This window comes from Bubalus bubalis, chromosome 4 (genome assembly GCF_019923935.1).
Source record: "Bubalus bubalis isolate 160015118507 breed Murrah chromosome 4, NDDB_SH_1, whole genome shotgun sequence".
Classification (NCBI taxonomy): domain Eukaryota; kingdom Metazoa; phylum Chordata; class Mammalia; order Artiodactyla; family Bovidae; genus Bubalus; species Bubalus bubalis.
Window position 1 is genome coordinate 129,846,808 of NC_059160.1, and position 23,667 is coordinate 129,870,474.

At 37.3% G+C, this 23,667-nt stretch overlaps 1 protein-coding gene across 1 annotated transcript in view; it reads left to right on the forward strand.

Moving 5' to 3' along the window:
- Positions 1-23,667, forward strand: part of RYR2 (ryanodine receptor 2) — an 829,832-nt gene that overhangs the window by 740,579 nt on the left and 65,586 nt on the right. The window contains exons 84-89 of the mRNA XM_045165522.1: positions 1,459-1,535; positions 2,383-2,456; positions 12,574-12,654; positions 13,870-13,958; positions 15,324-15,452; positions 23,090-23,194. Coding sequence (XP_045021457.1) covers positions 1,459-1,535; positions 2,383-2,456; positions 12,574-12,654; positions 13,870-13,958; positions 15,324-15,452; positions 23,090-23,194 — 555 coding nt within the window. The remainder of the gene's footprint in view (positions 1-1,458; positions 1,536-2,382; positions 2,457-12,573; positions 12,655-13,869; positions 13,959-15,323; positions 15,453-23,089; positions 23,195-23,667) is intronic.

Genomic DNA, 23,667 nt, shown 5'->3' on the forward strand with positions numbered 1-23,667 from the left:
CGACTGAAGTGACTTAGCACGCATGTGTAGGTGTATCCATATGTGTGCAAACACACACACACTGCACTTTGTGTATGTGTATGCAGCCTTCACATATTTAGTTTTATATTACCTTTAACTCTAATTTCTGGAAAAAGATTACTTACCACCATTTTGACTGCTTAGCTGAGCCCTGTCTAAATAGCACTGATAGTAGGAATTGTTCCCCGCTATTTTCGGACACGACTGAGTGACTGAACTGAACTGATTTAAGATTCAGAGAAGATCAGTGTCTTTATCTTCTTAGTGTTTCTCTTATCATCTTGAATGTATTTCTTATTTGAAACCTACAGCACATCCTATTCACATTCGAAGTAGCTGTTTCCCTATGGCATGTAACAATATACTCACAGCAATGCATTGTGTTAGTATTTTTTACATTTATGTTTAACCAATATGTTGACTACAGAATCTGGACATCATTCTGAGAACAGAGGAGAAAAATTAATAGTCAAATGATTCCCACCATTCCTTGAGTTTAGAGACTATGGTAATGGAAACTGAATTTCTGTCTTAGCAGCATATGGTAGTCAGAGGTCTTGCTAAGTCACTTCAGTCATGTCCGACTCTGAGCGACCCCATAGATGGCAGCCCACCAGGCTCCCCTATCCCTGGGATTCTCCAGGCAAGAACACTGGAGTGGGTTGCCATTTCCTTCTCCAATGCATTAAAGTGAAAGTCGTGTCTGACTCTTAGAGACCCCATGGACTGCAGCCTACCAAGCTCCTCCATGCATGGGATTTTCCAGGCAAGAGTACTGGAGTGGGGTGCCATTGCCTTCTCCCAGAGCTCTTGGATGACTGCTTTTTAAGGAGCTCACTTTTTTTTTTTTTATTAATCTGTTTATTTTAATTGGAGGCTAATTACTTTACAATATTGTGGTGATTTTTGCCACACATCAATGTGAATCAGCCATGGGTATACATGTGTCCCACCATCCTGAACCCCCCTCCCACCTCCCTCCCCACCCCATCCCTCTGGGTTGTCCCAGAGCACCAGCTTTGAGTGCCCTGCGTCATGCATCAAACTTGCATTGGAGCTCACTTTTGTAGTGAAATCTGTGAATAGCATTCAGGTGGGCCTTCTTCCCAGTAAACTTGAACTAAGTATCTGAATCTCCAAATACTTACAGAGTGACTTGAAGAGAACTAAGAGTACTATTTTCCCCAATATTTATGCTGCTCCTGGTGTTTTGTAAGGCGGCTCCCTGTTCCAAGCCATGGGCATGTCCTGTGGCACATGCGCAGAAATGTGCCAGTCTCTTGATGTGACATGCCTGTCACTGTTTCATGGTCATGTTTGTATGCACTGGTATTTTTTATCTTTATTTTAGCATAGAAAGAATGTTTTGTTGTTTCTCATTTAACAAAAAAAATAAGATTGTGTTCAGTGACCATGTGGTTTATCTATTTACTGCAGAAAATGCTTGACTACCTCAAGGAGAAAAAGGACGTGGGCTTCTTTCAGAGCCTGGCTGGCCTGATGCAGTCATGCAGGTAAGCACCTGCTTTCCTTGCTTTAGTTCCACTCAGTGGTTGTATCTTTAAAAGTACTTGTTTTACATTACTGACAATACGTATACACAGAAAATTTTTTTATTGAAACAATTTTTTTAATTTAATTTTTATTGGAGTATATAGCTGTTTTAGAATGTTGTGTTCACAGAAGATTTTTTAATGGTTAAATACACTTTCAAGTGGGGCAAAAATGTGCAAGTGTCTTATATTCTATCTTGCTGTTAAATGTTAGTAATGTCTTCATTACTAACTTGTTCCATGTTAATACTGTCTTAAAATAGTCTTCCTTGTACTTAAATAAGGACCTTGGAGAATTAATATATATTCTCCATATTTGAAAATGAATACTATATGATTTTTGAAAACCATAAAATTCCATTTCATCTGTGAGCTTTGAGATCACGTCTCATCTTCCCTAAAATGATCCTTAACCAACTAATTTATGATCATTTTGTAGTTTTTACAGTATTTAAAATCATTCAGATAGCATTTGACTAAAGAACCTGACACATACTTAATGTGATAAGCTATTCCAATTGGAAAAACATGATTATTATAATTATATTTCAGTATGCCTGCTGACTTTGTAATGTTCTCCCAAGTTGAAACACATTTATGCCATATACTTGACTTTCACATGGATCATTTCAGTGTGGTCCTTGGAGAGGTAGTCTGCTACGAAAAAACCCTGTTGGTAGACATTGAGTCAGGGTGTGTTTTCAATGCATAATAACATTTGGTTCACACTTCATGATATACATTTGCCCTTCTGAAGAAAGGAAAGGTTCTGTTAGTCCTCTAAATGTTTTTCTCCCTGTTACTGCAGTGTCCTCGACCTAAATGCATTTGAGCGACAAAACAAAGCTGAAGGACTTGGGATGGTGACTGAGGAAGGATCAGGTACTGCTCACTTAAATTAAAAAGATCACCTGTCCCCACTTCTTCCCTGAAATTACCTTTCCAGTACAGAGAGATGTGAGGTTATCTAAATGGACACCATGCTTATGTGACTCATTTAAAAGTTCATAGTTAGACACCCACGTAGGTCACATCCAAGACCCCAAACCTAACCTTCCATGTTGGTAATTGACTCCTTTTTATTCCAGATCCACTGTTTGTGACCTTTCCCCTAGCTGGGTAGTAAATAAATAACCCTTATCAGAGAATTATATCTAAAATTATAAAGTGCATGGATGAGCCAAATTAAATAATGTTTGACTTCCTTTGGCCATTTTAGCAAACTGTCAGGTTTCCAGATTCTATCTCCTTAGGCTTTCAGAGCCTTCAGGCCATCAGTATTCTTACTACTCTTCCCTTTTAGCTCAGTTATCCTTCTATTTGATAAATCCGTATGTCTTTGCAAGTACAAATTGTTTAAGAAAACAAAGAGTAATTTTTGTGTTTAAATAACTTTGATCATTTAATGTACGTGTGCATAAAAATAACCCACATAATAGAGTTTTTCTCTCTTTAAATAGATGTATAAACTAGAAAATTTAGCACACTGTGCATTTAAAGCAGAAATAATTGTTGCTTCACATTCATTTTGGTATCTATTAAGAAAAAAGTATCATCTCTATTTTTGGTTTTGATTTGTTTTTATTCTTTTGTGTTTGATTTTTAAGTTATTTTAGTTTGAGTAAGGCCCCGTGTGTTTATCTGTTTTTGTTTGTTTTGTCTGGTTTGGAGTTGTCATCTGATCAATGTATTACTAGTTTTAGAACATTGGGTCTTCTAAAAACTACACTTATTGCAAAAGAATAAATTTTCTCCCCTCTGCCATTGGTAGTCTGCTTGCCTTTCTGAAATAGTTTAGAATTAACAAATCTTTCTAATTATCTCTGTATATTTTTGTTCTCACAACAGGAAAAATAATTTAGTTGCATTTTTCTTCCTGTATTTTAAAGATGATCATTTATACATATTCTAATGCTGCTGCTTCTATATCACCTGTGTAATTTTATTTTCTGCTTGGCATTTGAATGTAGAAGTTCAGACATCAAGTTAATACTTGATTATTATTGGTTATTTAATTGGGTTAGCTACCTTCAATAAAAATCACTAGCAGAATTCTGAACTTACTTAGATATTCTGAAAAGGAACATCAAGCTAAATATCTTCATTACTAACATTTGTGTCATCCGTTACAACTCCGGGCCCAGTGGACCTGCCTGGAGAATTCCAAGCCACTGCAAAGCCCACATCCCATTAACTGCATTGCCTTTAAGGTTTCACAGAAGTCCTAGGGTTTTTCCAGCTGTAAAGTGCCTAAAAATGAGTCAGTTCTCTATCTAAAGTCTGACTTCCCTGTTTTGGAATTAGAAGTCAATTTTATTTTCCCCTGAAGTTTTTACCTAATGGACCAGAGGCTCTGAACATAATTCCATTCATCGTTCTGTGTCACTCTTTACATCAGCTCCCACAAAGAAATAGTGACCACACAGGTTTATTTTCCTGGCCTCCTAGACTTTTATCAACCAGATATGGATTGGAATAACACTTGTGAGTCCCAATTCAGAAATAACTTGATAAGAGCAGCCATCCTGATGTAAGAATTAATTCTGTCTCTCAATATGAGATTGGTTGGGTTAGTTTATTCTTTTTAAAAATGCACACAAAAGTTGTTGCCCAAATTGATTAACACGTTTATATTTTATTTCCTTACAAACAGCAAAACAAAAACAGTGTCTCAACTTCTTTTCTTTTTCCCCATTTCCTTTCCTTTCAACAACTGTCCATGTATATTCTCCCTTCCTCAGTCATCACTCATGAGCGTGGTAATTATTAAAAATGAACTGCCTTTTCTTTATTTGCTCCTTTATTTGTTGTTAGCTTGATGTACAGTCTTCATAGTGACAGTTTTTGTGCCTTTTTCCTTTTCTAGACCATTTTAGCAAGTAGATTATTTACTTTTCATCATTATGCATCCTTTTACTTTTAAAACTTATGTATCAAGCTTTCCTTTTTTTTTTCTTTTCTTCCTATGAGGATGTGTAGTTATTAACATAGTAGACATGAAGGGGCAACAAGCATTTAAACGATGGTCTTGGATTTGTTTGGTTCTGTTCTTTCATTTAAAAGAAGTTCTGGTGGACCCAGTGTTTGCAGCTATTGTGTAAATGAGTGAATGTGTGCAATAGTTGCCCTGTGGCGTTTCTGTTTTGGACATACTGTGGCTTTATGGCTGCACCAAGTGGTGCATGGGAAAGTCAATGCTGATCCAGGGTGGGTGGTGAATGGTAGAGTCTCCTTTTAGCCCCTGGACTCCGCCAGTTCACTTCCAAGTATTAAGAGATTTACAGAGATTTTCTCTATGCCTTTGAAAATATCATATATTAAAAACCTAACATGAAATGAACTTTCATTCTTGAGATCAAATTTAAAGAACACTAGTAACAGTAGCAAGTATTTACTCTTCAGGCTAGCATAATAACAAAGATGGCATTGATATTGCAATGTAGTCTTTAAAAGGCATGACATGTGATGGTGATAAAGAAGGGTTGAGATTTTCTTGAACAGTATTTTGTGTGTCAACACGGCTTCAGAGATTAAGCTGTGCTTTCTCAATACACACTGCTGCCTGCATCAAGAGACCTCTTAGGAGACTGTGCAATGGTAACTCATTGGCTCTAATGATTACTATACTATTTCCCAGATTGAGAACACCTATACTGACTTTATCTTTGGCATATTTTTAAAATTTTGGTTACGTGGCCATTCTTTTAAGATTCCGCAACTGTTAAGAACAGTATGTACCCTTTATAGGAGAAAGAACTTAGGTCATCCCTCTTGGAAAATACAGAAAAAAACTGAAAAATCTGAATCCGTTAGTGATCTCATTGCTTCAGAGCTTGAGGCTTACACAGTATAAGCTCAGGACTGAGAAAATAATCTGGTAGATCTAAATCTCCATCCTAACCAATTGCCTTTATTAAGCTAAATCTGTTCCTGATGATGAAATGACCATAAATTATATTACTATGGAAAATGTGTAACTTAAATACATGAACTTTTTCATACCCATGACTTCCCCATGGTGTTTTCCCTGTTTTATACTTAGAGTGAGGCAAAGTGAGATTCTATGGCTTGTCCAGGGTCATACAGCAGTGTGGCAGGATCAAGGCTAAAATGCAGCCATTCTTTCTCTCTTTAATTTGCCAGTTCCACAAGCCGGTTCCCTTTCCTTCCAGTCTGTAGTAGTCTTTGGGGGACTTATTTTGTGTCCAGCACATTGGCTTAGGTTAGAATTATTGGCCCCCTAATGTCTCCCTTCAAAGGCACCCATCTATTGCCAATTTTTGAACCCACTGTTAATGTTTTAATACCACTTTTAAGCTTTTTATGATTACACATGATATTCCCCATCTGGATTGAGATAACATTAGGAAATATATGCTCCTTTGAGGTTTGTATACAGCTGTCCCTCAGTATCCATGAGGAATTGGTTCCAGGACCCTCTTCCTGTCCACAGATGCTCAGGTCCCTTATATAAAATGGCATAGCATGGTCCTCCCCCTGTATCCACAAATACAGAAGGACAGCTGTGTAAGGCTATCGGACTACTTGCTGATACTCCTTTTTCTATACTGTCATTGTCATGTAAGTTTGCCATGTATCCTTATCCCACCTTATTAAATTTCCCTCATTTGTCTTGGGTTGGCAAAAAGTCCTACCTGGTTTTTCCATAACATCTTACAGAAAAACCTGAAGGAAATTTTTGGCCCACTCAATACAAGAGTATGGACTTCCCCCTTGTTAAAAAAAAGAGAACATTCTTCAGATGTGTTTAGATCTTGTGATGTGCTCAGTGTCGTCTTCTCTGTATATTTTTTTAGTCCTATGTGTTTTATTTTACTATATGAAATGAAGTTCAAAACCAAAAACTTCTATGAATTTTTGAAATTTCATTCCATCCTTGGATTTTTGATTTGTTTCTCCTCAGTAACATTTATCCTCATTACAAATTCATGATGAGCTTGAAAGTGCAATTTTTCTTCTTTCAAACATCTTCTTGGAATAGAGTCAAAGACACTGCATTATATTTTTAATCATTTTGCAGGGATCCTTGTCTTCATAAACAAGTTAAAATTTGCAAGCTGATCTGATTCCTCAGAAATTGTTTGATTTTCTAAAATGTTATATAAAACATTAATACAAGTTAAGCTTCTTCCATTTACACCTGTATTTGGTAATGTGTTGCATTGAGGTTCTTGCCTATATATTTATAGTGACCTCATGAAGTTTATGTGAAGTTGAGTGAAAAGGTTTCCTTTTAATTAATTAATCAAAAGGATAATTGTAGCAATCTTTAAATATTGACCACCCTATTTTTTTTTTTAGTGTTTTTAGTGCTTAATTATTTGTTGGCTATCTTCCACCCCAGATTGTCCCAAGGGTACTTTCCCACATGGAATCCAGTAGATCCTGGTATCCATCTGGATCCTAGCTATATTACTCTCCCATGCCTGTGTAAATATTCTCTTCAAGGAAAGCCTATGTTTCATGGCACTAAATAGATTTTTTTAAACATCCTTGCACAGTTTTTAAACTTTGAAGCACTCATTTAAATTTGAGTGGCTATTACGTGCTAGATACTGTCCTAGACATTGGATTTATATAGGAAATCCAGAGTATTGTGTAGAGAGAGAGAGAGAGAAGTAGCTCAGTCATGTCCGACTCTTTGCGATCCCATGGACTGTAGCTGACCAGGCTCCTCCATCCATGGGATTTTCTAGGCAAGAGTACTGGAGTGGGTTGCCATTTACACTTGTAAATAAGCAACTTCAGAGCAATGCCCTCTGTTTAAAAGAAAACTGAACTGATACTTAGCCGCCACGGCTGGGGGAAGTATATCATCATAGATGTAACACACAGCCTGAAGTAGAAGTTTATCTGGTAGATAAGAAGGCAAAGAAAAGCATCCCAGTGAAAGAGATCCCCATATGCCAAGTTTAAGGTACAAAACATATGGGAGAAGGGTAACTAACCTGGTGTGATTGAAAAGAAATGAACTCACTAGAGGATGGAAAGGTAGTTTGTGGGAGACCCTAAAGGACCTTCTTTACCCTGACAGGGAACTTGCACTTTCTTTCTGAGACCTTGGAGAGCCATGATATAAGTAACACTTCTGTGATATTATGTTTTGTGTGTTGATTCACTTGGAATCTAAATTCCCACATTCACTCTTCAAAATGCTTCCAGTAGAATCTACTAACTAAAATTCACAGATTTCTCATTCTCAGTAGTGCTAGGATACCAAATAGACTATATATATATTTCAGTTAAAAAAAAGGAAAAAAATGAAGAGAAAAGGCTACAAGGAAAACAATCTGAAATCATGTTTGAAAGCAAAAGATTTTTTTCTCCACTGCTAGCCTTTAATTCGGAGAAGGGAATGGCACCCCACTCCAGTACTCTTGCCTGGAAAATCCCATGGGCAGAGGAGCCTGGTAGGCTGCAGTCCATGGGGTCGCTAAGAGTCCGACACAATTGAGCAACTTCGCTTTCACTTTTCACTTTCGTCCATTGGAGAAGGAAATGGCAACCCACTCCAGTGTTCTTGCCTAGAGAATCCCAGGGACGGGGGAGCCTGGTGGGCTGCCGTCTATGGGGTCGCACAGAGTTGGATACGACTGAAGTGACTTAGCAGCAGCCTTTAATTCTATTATCCGTATTATCTATTATCTAATTTATTTCACACAGTGGTCATTTTTATTATCTAGGAATGCATTTTATACATGGTATTAGGTTGTTACCTTAGTTTAAATAAATGCATTTAATCAAATTATAACTGATTTATTATATTCACAACCCATTGGAATTCTGTATTTTAGAAATCTAGGGCTTTTAAAATTACTTCATGCTATAAAAACTTCACATTGATTCCTATTGTGCTTTGCATATTTCAAAGCAGTTGTACTTGTTTGAACCAATTTGATTATCATAGCAGCCCTATGAAATATGGAAGTCAGGAGATTTTTAAGTCCCATATCAAAATGATGAAAAAAGAGTCAGAAAGGTGAATTGATTTTTCCAAAGCCACATGTCTAAAATATGGTTTTCCCTGGGTTCTAAAATTGAAAACAAGTTAGGAGTCTACAATTTAAGATAAAGAATAAGCAAAATGATTGTTAGTCAAAGATTGATTACTGATGTGAACTTTATGAAGTGGAGGAACGATGGCACCCTGCATTTAGAGAGACCACACAGTGTAGAAATCACCTGTTTGTTGCCTGACTGTGACCTTCTTGAGATTAGGAATTGTGTCCATTAGTCTTTTTTATCCCCAGCATCTCACAAAGTGCCTAGCACACAGGGGACATGTAATGAGTGTTTCTTGAAGTTTACTGAATTAAAGTCTTTTACCTGTTAATAGCTCTACGACAGTAGTCAAGTTACTTATTTCTCAGTTGTTTCCCAAACCACAAAATGGGGTCATATCACCTCATTTTAGGATTATTGCAAACATGAAATGAAATGATGAGAAAATATGTCTAGCACAATGCCTAGCACACTATAGTCACTAAATGCTAGCTATAAATCCATTTTCAAGTGTTTTATTCTTGGGGAATTCCCTGGTGACCCAGTAGTTAGGACTCTGTGCTCCCACTACAGGGGGCAGGAGTTTGATCCCTGGTCAGGGAATTAAGATCCCCAAAGCCACAAAACATGACCAAATGAATAAATCATAAATTTTTAATTCTTTACTAGTTGAGTTGTTATATTATTTAAGCAGCCATATTTAGATCATTTAAGCAATGATACTAAAACTACACACATGGAATTAAATACCTAACTTTTCACTATTTAAAAGTATGTTTAGCCTTTATCCTTCAGTTTTTCCATATACAAAGTAATTATTTAAGTTCTCTAAAGATCTGTGATCAGAATTATTTCCTCCATGGCAATGGGGGCTCTTGAGATCCACTTAGAAGTAGATTTTTGGGAATTGTTCAATGCAGCCAGTCTCATGTTTCATACTACTCACTTTTTAATCTCCACATTATAGAGATATTGACATAGCAAGACTGTACAACACTGGAGATCTTAGTCTTCTGGAGTCTATTGATGCTTATGCAATTGTTTATATATTTAGTAGTCTTTTTATTTCACTAATTTTAGTAACAGTTATTGATAATTATTAACAATTAAATCTTTTCTGGAGCTAGGTCTGCAAATTTCGAGCTATATCTATGGACAGTCTAAGTAAAAACAACTTTGTTTTAATTGAACTTAAGCAAAACTTTGTGTACTTTTTTATTAATTAGATAAACCATTTGGGAGTAGAAAAGCCCAAAAGTATTTTAATTTTATTAAATCTCTAAAAGAGGAATTACTTTTTATTGGTAGCTTGAATAAATAAGGTCTACCTAATGTTATTTTCAGGTGAAAATTTATATTTTTTATAATATTTGGCCCATTAAAATTCAGGCAACTTTTTGAAAATATAAACATTCTTAACACCTAAGTTCATGTAACTGTATTTATCACATAGGCATGTTGTTCCCATCTTTATTTAGTGTCATTGCCACTGCTCCTAATAATATTAACCTTTCCACAATTGATAAAAAAAGGGTCAGATAGATTATATAGAGCCAGTGAGGTATACAGTATACATTTTCCATTCATTTTATAGATGAGAAACCTAAAGTACAAGGAACAAACTCATCATCACAACAGTATTGAAATAACTTTCCCCTTTATTACGGTGTTAGAAATGATAAGCCCTTTATAATTGAAAACAAAACCAAAGGAGTGCCCTTCACAATAGCTACATTTGGCCATCATGCAGCTATTGCAAATAAGATATTTAAAATGTAAGAGCACTTTCAACTACATTTTACTCCATTTCGTTATTTCTTATTAACCTTAGTTTCCATCTTACAATGGAATTTCTTTTGCGCACATCCCAAAATAGACTGGTGCTCGTGTACCTTCTGCAGACATAAAGCCATCCTCCATCTCTGTTCCTGCAGCACCTACAGGCAGCATGGGCAATGGCAGCATTTTAATCAGATAGGAATGTATTCATTAAGCAGTAGCACCCTAGTCAATAACCTGGTACCGCCTGATGGTAAATGAAGGCTTGACCTGCCCCCTTTCCCCTCCCTTCTCTCTCTCATTCTGCTGTGTGCAGCGTGTCCACCGTAAGTGAAGTCACTTGTGTGTGTTTCGGTGTACAGTCTAAAAGATACTGTGCATGCCAACAAAAAATAAAATGTTACGTTATAAATTAATGTGCATTGTACAGAGCATTTCTAGGTACACTGGTAGACTACATGTTAATTTATTTCAGTGTTAACTTTTCTGAATACTTTCTACCAGGGGTTACTTATTCCACATTGAAGTTATGAAGATTGATAGTATGTCCTTGGTTTTATTGATTCAGTTTTCTGAAAATCAAAAAAAACAAAAACATTTTAGATGGGTTCAATAAGAAAAAAGTCAATAAGTCTATGTAACTAACTCATAATATTTTGATTTAAATATCATTTTAAAGTATCTTCATGAAATGATACAAAGTGTCATCAGTGAAGAGTTTAGTTTGTTTATTAGTCTAGACTGTTCCTTTTTTCCTATCCTGTCATGAATGTAAACACTGAGAAATGGGCTTATCAGCCATGTATTGAGATTCAAAACAATACACATTTAAACATTTAGACTTGCCATGTCACATTTATAGACATGGTGACCTTAGTTTGGTCACCAAATATCATATCTTGCAGGCTCATAGGGAAACCAGTACAGTGATTTTATGTACTTTTTTTAATGTTTATATTAGTTTTCAAAATGGTTTTGCTTCCTAACCCTCCCATTATATGAAGCCTCTCACTTTGAAAGTCACAGACTGCAGACTGGTAAGTCCATCACCTCTCTATCATTATGATCATTCATAATTTCAGTTCCAGTAAACACATGATCATTGCATAGTTTTCTTTCCTAGCCCAAAGTATTTCCAGTCTGAAAAGTTATTATTATTTTTTTTAATACATGAGTATATTCATTCACTTGCCAAACAACATTTTTATGTTTTTTGTCATTTTGCTTTCTAAACAAATTGAGATTCCAGAGCATACACTCATAATGTTGACAGTGTTTTTTTCATGGACACTCTATGCTTTTAAACTCAACTTTCATTTGTGTGGTGCTGGTTTTTTGTTTGTTTCCTTCTCTGTGTTTTTGCTTTCAGAGTAACTTGTGATCAAGATACATTTAAATTGAAATAGAGGTGAAATATCTGAACCCTTTCCTAAGGCTTCATGCTGGCCACCCCCCACACGTATAGTTAGTGTTGAATGATGCAGAACACCTCCAATGGCTGTGAGATGTCCTTCTTTGCACATTGCTTTGTTAGGTTTAGCTCTCTTAGCAGGAGTCAGCAAAGTCTTTCTTTTGGTTTGGTATTTGGAGTTAGGTCTGCTTGTCAGTTCTTCCTCTTCTGGTGGAATGCTACGACCAATGAGCGCTCTATTTGGACAAGCTCATGAGAGAATTCATTGAAATGAGTTAAGAAACATTTTCTGGTCATTTAGAATTTTCACAGAAATCCTTTAATTAATATGTGAATACCAGAAACTTTTAGCCCTGTTTTATATATATACCGAACGCCTTTGTATTGAAACATTTGGTCAGACTCTAGGAACAAAGCAGATTTAACTTCCACATTTGTAAGAGAGGCAGAGATCCTACACAAAAAGAAAGATAGGAAGGGGGGAAAAGTTCAAATCTCTCAACCTCTTCAGGTTGTTTCTAAAATGTTGCCAAACCCATGCTGCTACTTTTAACAGAGAGAGATCTGAGTTTTTAAGAGTCAAATGTTCTTTTCTTACCAAGAAAAAGTGCATCTATCTGTCAAGCGCATGATCTTAAGAGCTTCAGATAGAAAAGTGGCTATGATTTGTGACTGTTTTTGGTTCAGACGATGCTAGATGAACATGCAAGTTTGATGGAGGTGGGGATACAAAGGGAGGTTGAGGCTAAAGTGGTTGATAACATGGGGTCTCTGGACTTCCTGCAGGAGAAAAGGTTCTGCAGGATGACGAATTCACCTGTGACCTCTTCCGCTTCTTGCAACTGCTTTGTGAGGGACACAACTCAGGTTTGTGAGACCCCAGACGGTTCATGGTACCCAGAAATAAGCATTTTGAAGGCAGTAATAACAGGAGCCTCTTAGTTCTAATTATTCTGCTTCTCCTAGGTCGAGAAACAGTTCTTGAAATTTGAGCATTGGCCCTGGGGTTTTTCTATGTCACTGAGTCTTTCAAAGTCTTTTGCTAGTGATTTCAGTTAATTCTTTTTTTTTCCCCTCTAAATAAATCCTTTTAAGGTATTGATATTCTAAAGAGAGATTTTTTTTTTACTGATAAAATTACAGTAATGCTGAATTTTCTAAAGGAATAATTAATACACTATTGCTTGAATGGCATTGCAGGCAGATTCTTTACCATCTGAGTCACCAGGGAAGCCCATTTGAATGGCATATGGGTACAATCAATAATTTGAAAAGCAAAGCTCTAGAATAGCATTGGTTTGTACATTTTACACATATATGCTATTTTTTAATTAAATTTGACTTGCTTGAAGACAATTTTTAGGTTTTAAAAATGTAATGTGCATATTTGATATAAAGAAAATCTCAAGAAATTTTGTTCACAATGTAGACTTTCAAAACATGAATTTCATAACTCTTATTAGTTCTCATGCTGGAGAAGACAGCTGATAGAAAGATTCAGATTGTGAAGAAAGATGTAGATTAAATACAATAAATAGCTATGGAGACATATATAGGTTTATTTCTTTTTTACCTCTTCTCTTTAACTGGGGGAATCTACTTCACTATGTAACTTGCCATGATGTATTTCCATTCGTTGTTTACGTACCATATGTATCAGGCTTGTGCATCTGTGAAGGCAGCAGCTTTATCTTGATTTTTTTTTTCTTTCCCCAACATATAACACAGTACTGAAGAACAAGAGATTATGGAATAAATCATTTAATTACTCCATCCTACAGGATAGAAGTCCTTTTCAGTCATTCACATGCCCAGAGCTCTAGAGCAAGGAATCAGGACACAGGTGTTAACAAGCCTCTTAGGTGAAATTTAAATATTGATATTCTGTGAAGCACCAAGGTTTGTTTTTGAGGTGCTCACTTTTTATGGAAAATATAAATTATTCAGTGTTCAAACTATCAGATATAACACTACAGAAGCTGCAGTGATTTTGGTGTAGACACCATTTGCTCTTAGAATTGTTCAAAGAATTCATTTTAAATTTTTGAATGCACTTTAATAACATCTTTTGATCTTATGTAGATTTTCAAAATTATCTGAGAACTCAGACTGGCAATAATACAACTGTCAACATAATCATCTCTACTGTAGACTACCTTCTGAGAGTTCAGGTATGTAGCTTTATATTAGTAGCAAATTAAAACGTTGGCTAGTTGTCATGATATGGCAGTTGTGAAACTGACATGGTATAATGTGTTTTGACTTATGAGGTCAAAACTTACTGAGGTGTTTTGTCTTGGATCACAGTCTTTCCCCAAATATTAGACTAAAACCGCCCCTATTGTCTTTGCCTCTGATTCTGGCTCTTTCTATAAGTGGGAATATTTTTTTCCCTGCAGTTTTTAGCTTGATGGCATTTTAAATTCCTTTTCAATTTGTAAAGCATGAACATGCTCTTTTCCTTCCTCTGTGGTTGATAAATAAATGGCAGAAGAATATTTGAAACATTACTAAAAATGGGAAAGAAAGGCTTTCAAACTACCTAACATATGCTTAAATATAAGAGACTATGGTCAATTCTTTTCAGCTCTCCAAATGTCTGATGAAAAAATTCAGCCTAACACTCCATCACTTAAAAATATCTTCAATACTCTAGTAATGTTCTCCATGTTACTAGAACTGAATCTGAATGTGTAGGTCTCTTAATGAAATTTTATACTCTTATTTTTCATTTTATTTAGAAGGAAATCAGGTGTAGCACATTTAAAATCACAAACTCTGTTTCTTGCTTAATTTTTGAATATGTAAAAGCACAACACTCTTACCTAAAACTAATGGAGAAAAAGGCTAGTTCTGAAGCAAATATATCAAGAAGCTTTGCTGAAATGTATCTGTAACTTTCAAAATCATATCTCAAAACCTGAATGTGGTTTACATGGTAGCCCAAATTATATTATTCATTTAGGCAACTAAAATTCCTTTAAAATGTGAGCCATTGTTGAAAACATCCTGTTTGGACAGATCGATCATATTTAGATGTTTATTTACAATTGTTGTCAGTATTTATAAGGAATCCAGCCAGTTTCTTCCAGGGCCTTTATACAAGTCAGGAACATTCTGAAATTCTCATTAAAGAAATGTTACTGGCTTTACTGGAGAAAAAGTAGACTAGATGTTTATATTCTATGATTTGTCTAATTTCTGTGTTCACATAGTAATATTTAAATACTCTATGGATAAATATGCATTAGTGTTATAAATCCTTATGTTTGTGAATTTCAAGGTCATCAGAGACAAAAAGTCATTTTTAAAGCTAAGTTTTCTGCTTATTTTCTCTCCAGATGTTATTTATATCTAGGGAGGATTTGCCATATTTTATGTTTAGGAAAATCATTGAAAATAGTGTTTATTTCACAGATATTTTTGTTTGCTTCCAATCTGTTATTTAAAATGATTTCCTTTAAAGAGTCCAAAACTGTCTTTGATAGCTTCAGAATATGCCTTAATCCTAAATCCTATCATCTCTTTTTTTTCAGGAATCAATTAGTGATTTCTATTGGTATTACTCTGGAAAAGATGTCATTGATGAACAAGGACAAAGGAATTTCTCCAAAGCTATTCAAGTGGCAAAACAAGTCTTTAACACTCTTACAGAGTATATTCAGGTAAACTTTTAAACATTTCTGTTATTTGAAAAAGAACGAGAAAAAAGAGTCAACTGGTTAGCATTAAATTCCTTGGAAAAAATGCAGCATGCCTATTTTCCTGCTCTCATCCACATTTTCTAATGACCCCTTCTGTAGAATCTTAGCCAATGGGTCATTTAAAATCAGATGTGAAGTTATATGGAATGAACTTGCCTTACCACTTTTAGGATTGAGATATCATGAGATACCAAGACATGAACCATGAGGTTGAATGTGTCGTATCTCCAATACCTTGTGTATATATTAAGCACTCAATAAATATTAATGAAGAAGGAGAGAGAAGTGAAGGAGAAAGGGCAGAACTTTAAACCACTTTTTATAGTATTCTTGTGAAAATGAGGAGGGAGTTTTTTAGAAACCTTACAAAAAGGAAAAGAGCATTTAAAAACTTCACTTTAATGTATGTGTGTGTGTGTGTGTGTTGTCAACTGAAAAAAAAAATATTGCACAATCTAAAAGTTGGAAGTTGTGTTTTATTTGGTGGACTTAGGACTTAATCCCAGGAGCAGCCTCTCAGCTCTGGGCAACTGTTCTAAAAGGTAAGGGAGGAGCCAGGATATGCAGTTTTTTGCAATAAATAAATAAAGTAGTCAGAACATCAAAAGATTACAATTAAAGAAAACCAGACATCTGAAGTTAGTGAATTTTGTGCGTTTCTATATATGGGAAGATGCAAGAGTCTGGGCTCCCTGAAATCTTTCCTTTGATACGCACCTTAACTCTCAGGGCCTGGATCCTGCTTTTCTCCATCCTGCATCCCCTCAGGTACACCGTTTGGGTGGCTGCAGTTGTTGCTGGGCTGATGGCGACAGCATCCTTTGTTTAATTAAATGGCAGGCTGCATTCTTTGTCCACGCAGTATGTGTACATATATGTGTGTATATATAAATATATAGCAATACAATGTGATAATTATAGGTAAAATTTTCAAGTCCCATGAATAATATACATTTTTTACATTGATTTGCTTTATATTCTTCTTGGGGTAGACTTCTAGTTTTGATCTACAGATTCTTAAAAGAGTTTATAAAATTCTTCTTTCTTCAGCAAGTAAAACTTTGCCATTTTCTAGAAGACTTGTGTCCATGGCTAATATTACTCTGACTCCATCACTGTGATTGAAGTGTCATGTACAAAAATAAAATAGGAGGAAGAAACTTACAGTTTCTTTTGTCAGACAAAACATAGTCTTAAGGGGGAAAAGGTTAAGTAAAAATAACAGATTGTGTCTCCAAAGCCTGGCATACTTGCAGGTATCTGTAGAATGACTGAGTGAGAGAACTCTTCATGGCCAAGTGAAGCCACCAGGGCTGAGTGGTGCGGAGGAAAGATGGAAGCATGGCTACTCCTTACCTCCCCTAGGTTCACTCTCTCCTCTGTATTCATACCTTGGAAGGATCTCACTTTTTCTCTTTTCTCCTTGGGCAGGGAAGAGGATTCTTATTTTAGCATTTCAAAACGGGAAAGCCACACTTGATAATTCTTATAAGTTTTCTTTATTCAAACACAAGTGAAGTTTTAAATCCAGTCCAGACCATTCATGTACCTATTTCCTTATCTCCTTGGCTTCTATTATTGCCTTAATATTCTCATCAGTGTCTAAAAAGAGAGCAATACCACGTTTGGTGTGAACTGTCCTGATTAAATAATAAGATTGATTGATCTTATTGATTGACATTCACAAGCAAGTGAATTTTATAGAAACAGCAAATGGCTTCTTAAAAGAACTAAAACATAAATACCACCACAGCCTTCACTAGACGGACCTTTGTTGGCAAAGTAATGTCTCTGCTTTTGAATATGCTATCTAGGTTGGTCATAACTTTCCTTCCAAGGAGTAAGCATCTTTTAATTTCATGGCTGCAATCACCATCTGCAGTGATTTTGGAGCCCCAGAAAATAAAGTCTGACACTGTTTCCACTGTTTCTCCATCTATTTCTCATCAAGTGATGGGACCAGATGCCATGATCTTCATTTTCTAAATGTTGAGCTTTAAGCCAACTTTTTCATTCTCCTCTTTCACTTTCATCAACAGGCTTTTTAGTTCCTCTTCACTTTCTGCCATAAGGGTGGTGTCATCTGAATATCTGAGGTTATTGATATTTCTCCCAGCAATCTTGATTCCAGCTTGTGCTTCTTCCAGCCCAACATTTCTCGTGATGGACTCTGCATATAAGTTAAATAAGCAGGGTGACATACTCCTTTCCCAATTTGGAACAAGTCTGTTGTTCCATGTCCAGTTCTAACTGTTGCTTCCTGACCTGCATACAGGTTTCACAAGAGGCAGGTCAGGTGGTCTGGTATTCCCATCTCTTTCAGCATTTTCCACAGTTTATTGTGATCTACACAGTCAAAGGCTTTGGCATAGTCAGTAAAGCAGAAATAGATGTTTTTCTGGAACTCTTTTGCTTTTTTGATGATCCAGCAGATATTGGCAATTTGATCTTTGGTTCCTCTGCCTTTTCGTGATGCAGGGTGAGCATCTGGAAATTCACAGTTCACGTACTGTTGAAGCCTGGCTGCTTTGCAGTGTGTGAGATGAGTGCAATTGAGCATTCTTTAGCATTGCCTTTCTTTGGGATTCAAATGAAAACTGGACTTTTCCAGTCCTGCAGTCACTGCTAAGTTTTCCAAATTTGCTGACATATTGAGTGCAGCACTTTCACAGCATCATTTTTAGGATTTAGCTCAGCTGGAATTCCATCACCTCCACTAGCTTTGTTCATAGTGATGCTTCCTAAGGCCCAGTTGACTTCTCATTCCAGGATGTCTGGCTCTAGGTGAGTGATCACACCATCATGATAATCTGCATCATGAAGATCTTTTTTGTATAGTTCTGTGTATTCTTGCCCGCTATTCTTAATATTTTCTGCTTCTGTTTGGTCCATACCATTTCTGTCATTTATTGTGCCCATCTTTGCATGAAATATTCCCTTGGTATGTCTAATTTTCTTGAAGAGATCTCTAGTCTTCCCATTCTATTTTTTTCCCTCTATTTCTTTGCACTGATCACTGAGGAAGGCTTTCTTATCTCTCCTTGCTGTTCTTTGAAACTCTGAATTCAAATGGGTATGTCTTTCTTTTTTTCCTTTGCCTTTAGCTTCTCTTCTTTTCTCAGCTATTTGTAAGGCCTTGTCAACAACCATTTTGCCTTTTTGCATTTCTTTTTCTTGGGGATGGTTTTGATCACTGCCTCCTGGTACAATGTCATGAAACTCCATCCATAATTTTTCAGGCACTCTGTCTATCAGATCTAACCCCTTGAATCTATTTGTCACATTCAATGTATAATCATAAGGGATTCGGTTTAGGTCATACCTGAATGGTCTAGTGGTTTTCCCTACTTTCTTCAATTTAAGTCTGAATTTGGCAATAAGGAGTTCATGATCTGAGCCATAGTCAGCTCCTGGTCTGGTTTTTGCTGACTCTCTATAGCTTCTCCATCTTTGGCTGTGAAGAATAAGATCAGTCTGACTTTGGTATTGACCATCTGTTGATGTCCATGTGTAGAGTCTTCTCTTGTGTTGTTGGAAGAGGTGTTTGCTATGACCAGTGCATTCTCTTGACAAAACTCTGTTATGTTTTGCTCGACTTCATTCTGTACTCCAAGGCCAAATTTGCCTGTTACTCCAGGTATTTATTGAGTTCCTATTTTTTCATTCCAGTCCCCTATAATGAAAAGGACATCTTTTTTGGGTGTTAGTTCTAGAAGATTTTGTAGGTCTTCATAGAACCATTCAACTTCAACTTAAGCTTCTTCAGCATTTTGTGTATATATATATATAAAAAATATGTGTATATATGCATATATGTGCATGTGTATATATGTACATATGTATGTATGTATATATGTACATGTGTACATATGTATATGTACACATGTACGTGTGTATATGCGTACACATGTATATATACGTATGTATATATGCACATGTGTATTTATGCATATATGTACATATATGTATATATTTACATATAGGTATATATGTACATGCATATATATATACACACACACTTTCATATTTTTTCCATTATGATTTAACACAGTATATTGAATATGGTGCCCTGTGCTATATAGAGTAGGACCTTGTTGTTGATCCATTCTCTATATAATAGTAGCAAGGATTTTATGTTACAGGCACTGAATAAATGAGGGGGTCTGGTTTTCCACTGGTATGTCATTTCCATAGATACTGGGCATATAGCTCAAAGTCCACAGTCTGGCCCAAGATGGAGTCCTGCTTTCAAGATACAGCCTGTTCTGTTTCCTCCTTCAGGAAAGCCAGCTGACTGAGATGTCAGACTAATTTCTCAAAGTAACCATCTTATTGTGGTCAGGATGACAGCTTCTTTTATAGAATCAGAGAGAGAGAAAGAAGCAATGAGGAACTAAAGTCAAAAGGCAGAATAGAGAGGGAGACGCAGTGAGGAAGGAAAGTAAAAGGGTCTTCAGTCTTGGGCAACATCTCCAGGAAGGTTCAGCCTTTGAAAGGGATGTGCTAATCTCTTCCATTCAGAGGTAGGTGGTGTCACACTATCTCTTTTTGAGTTGAACAAAGGCATTTTACTTTACAGTCAGGCAGAGGGTCAGGGTCCTTCTAGGCAGGCCATTATGCATGATAGTAATAACAAAAGCAACAAAAAGCGAGTCAAAGAAACAGTTCCAACATGGAGTCAGAGTTGGCTTCTTCTCTACAGCAAGTGCACAGGGCACGTTGCCAACAGTGGACCACAGTGAAATCCTGAGAATCTGTTGCTTTGACCCCGAAGCCAGAGAGGACTGATGCACACTATAAAATCAGTTTGGCCAGGTACACTGAACGTGTTAACCTCTAAGTTAAGTGATGCCTTCTCCCCACCGTCTCTTCAAACTTGCTCTGTAGCCCATTTCTTTACCCCTCTTTGAGTGGATCTTGTGCACCAGCCACTCTCAGATAAATAAAATTCTTCAGTCACTTTGTCATAAGAATTGTCTCACTTCAGTCATTGTGTGGTGACACCATCACTTAACTCTTACCCAATTTAAAACCCCCCCTCAAAGAACATGTTCCCTCATGCCTGATTTTATGCTGGAAAGGCCTTGTGGGCTGAGGGTGGAGGGCAAGGAGTAGGCTCTGGGCTTCTCTGCCTTCTCTCCAAGGGGTGTCTGTTCCTCCTCCTCCCCCCGCGAGCCAGCCTAGGCTTCCTTGGGGTTGGAACTGTGAAGAGGAAGAGTAAGGAGAGGGAGGTTTTCCTCCAGGCACGTGAAATTCAGGACTGCACTGTGGCCTGGCCACCCAGGTGGCGTATTATATTCTTCCTCTGATGAGGGGGCTTGGCTCTCCTGCTGCTTCCAGTGCCTGGAAAGGTGTCTTTTCCCTTCCAGTTTCAAATTATTCCACAATCTTTGTGCATCTGGTGGCCCCCATCCACTTCTGAAAATCACATTACCGTTTCAGACAGTTTGCTTAGCAATATTTCAAAGTCTTTTTGGACAGAATAGCTCCCCCTTAAGAAATCAATTTTTTGTTACTTTCCATCTTTTACACTTTCTAATACCAGGCTGTTACCCAAAAACTAGGTTCTTCTCTTGATGGATGTTGAACCAATAGATACAACCAAAGATTGGGGGAAGGAAAGATTTATTATTACTTGCAGCAAATAAGGAGAACACCAGGGTTCTTTCCCAAAGTAGTGTTTCTCCAAACAGCAAAATTGGGAAAGTTTTAAGCTAAGGGTACATGCATATTCATGAAGAGGCTTCAGCACTGAAGAATTCAGACAGGGGTTGACAGAGTCCAAGTTTAGTTGACTGAAGTCAGGAGGGATGTCATCATTCTGTCCCCCACCTGGGTGAGGGCCTTAGCTCCTGCAAAACTCAAGGACTGTATCAGATTATGTACCTCCTTCAAGGAGTAACTAAAACTCTGTTTTCACTGCACTATTATTTGACTGCCCTTTCTCTATTCCTCTGTTCCTTTGTTTCCCTAAGATCATTGATTACTGAGATCTATCCAAGGGCAAGCACTGTGACCAGGCTGAGATCACAAAAATGGCTCAGGCCAAAATGGCTTCTCTTATGTCAAAAAAAGATATTCTTGGTTCTCTTTCTCTGGGGACCCCCTAACCTATGTGATTACAAAATCATATCACTGCCCAACTTCAGAAGACAGAAGTCAAGCACTCCTGATGGCTCTCTTGAGGCCTCCTCTCTCTCTTCATGTAAAGGAAGGCAAGGGTAGCCCTGTCCTCACCCACTGCTGCAGGGGTGGAGGTTGGAGAGCACTTTGCAAAGTCTGTCCCTTTTCAACTTCAACACCTTTATGTCTTAAGGCTAGAAAGATCTATTTAGTTTCCTTTCACAGGTACTGAATCTAGCACCTTACTTTTGAAATATGAAGATACTTAGCACTTACTGTCTTTGTTACTGAACCAAATTAGGGTCTGGTTGTCTGTGTGCAATAAAGCCAATCTGCTGACAGCTGGTGCTGGTGAAGGAGAGTGCAGCATTTATTGAAGGCACCAAATAAGGAGTCCACGACAGCTAGAACTTAAAAGGCCTGAAGTCCCTGAAGGCTTTCTGGTAAAGCTTTAGAAAGACAGGATGAGGGAGGGGTCTTGTGGGGTGTGTGATTAGCTCATGGACAAGTTGAGAGAGGGGACTTGTGGGGTGTGTGATCAGCTTGTGGACAGGTTGAGAGAGGGGCTTGAGGGGTATGTGAACAACTTATGGACAGGTTGTGAGAGGGGGCTTGTGGAGTGTGTGATCAGCTCATGGACGTTCCTCTGATTGGCTAGTGGTGAGGTCACTGGGAGTCAACATCATCAACCTGTCTGGGTCTACATGTTGGTGGGCAGTATATAGTTAACTTCACCCACCTGGTAGGAGTTTCAGTCTCTGCCAAACAGCTCAGAGGACATGGCTCAGAATGTTATCTGTTGTCCTTGAGAAGGAACTGAAGGTCTTTGACTTTGTTTAATGGCTAAAGTATTATTATTTTGTCTTGCCTGTTTTCCTTTCCTTCTGCATTTTTCCCCTTCTTTGATTAAATTTATTGTTTGACTAAAGTTTTTCTACAGACAAAAGGAAGGCCGAGGACTTGAGTGGAGGTCTGTTTTGGGAGGGCCTCATAGGGTCCTCAGAGAAGGCAATGGCAACCTACTCTAGTACTGTTGCCTGGAAAATCCCATGGGCAGAGGAGCCTGGAAGGCTGCAGTCCATGGGGTTGCTAAGAGTCGGACACGACTGAGCGACTTCACTTTCACTTTTCACTATCATACATTGGAGAAGGAAATGGCAACCCACTCCAGTACTCTTGCCTGGAGAATCCCAGGGACGGGGGAGCCTGGTGGGCTGCCGTCTATGGGGTTGCACAGAGTCGGACACGACTGAAGCAACTTAGCAGCAGCAGCAGCATACGGTCCTGGCTCAGTTATATCTTTTATCCTCAGCTCTAGGTCCTGAAGTGAAGCTTCCATTTTGACATCTTGTCAGTATCTTCAATGCAGTCCTCTCTTCCAGTCACTTATTGCTAAAGTAAAATCTATTATTATAAAGTTTAATTTGGCAGTTAATTTATCAGGAATGACTGTTGTTTGTCTGTTTCTGGCCCAGGGTCCTTGCACCGGCAACCAGCAGAGTTTGGCTCACAGCAGGCTCTGGGATGCTGTGGTGGGTTTTCTTCATGTATTTGCCCACATGCAGATGAAGCTGTCTCAGGTAAAGTCACTGTCCTCTGTCAGCCTAGACGAGACACTGTACACTGTGATCATTGGCAAATTAAACACACTTTCCCATGTCAGAATGTTATCTTTCTTAGATGACTTCTTTATACATCTTTTACATGACATTTTTTAAAAAATCCTTTTTTTAAATAAAAATTTTATGCAAACTGACAATAGGTGGGAGACATTATTCAAGTTTGGGAATAAAAGATAAAGGAATTGACTATAATGGAGAAATAAAAGAGTATAGTCACCAAACACTGTACATTTTACAATCCTTCATAGACCCACAGTTCAACGATTACTCGCTGGGATTTTCCTCATCCATACATATAATTGGAAGAGGATTTGTAATCTGCTCCAAATCCCTCGTTAAGGAGAGACAGTTTTCTTATAGGGTCATAAACAAGCAGTTGTTCTCAAAAGATGACATTCACCAATTAACCAGACATTTAACTTCGAAAGCCA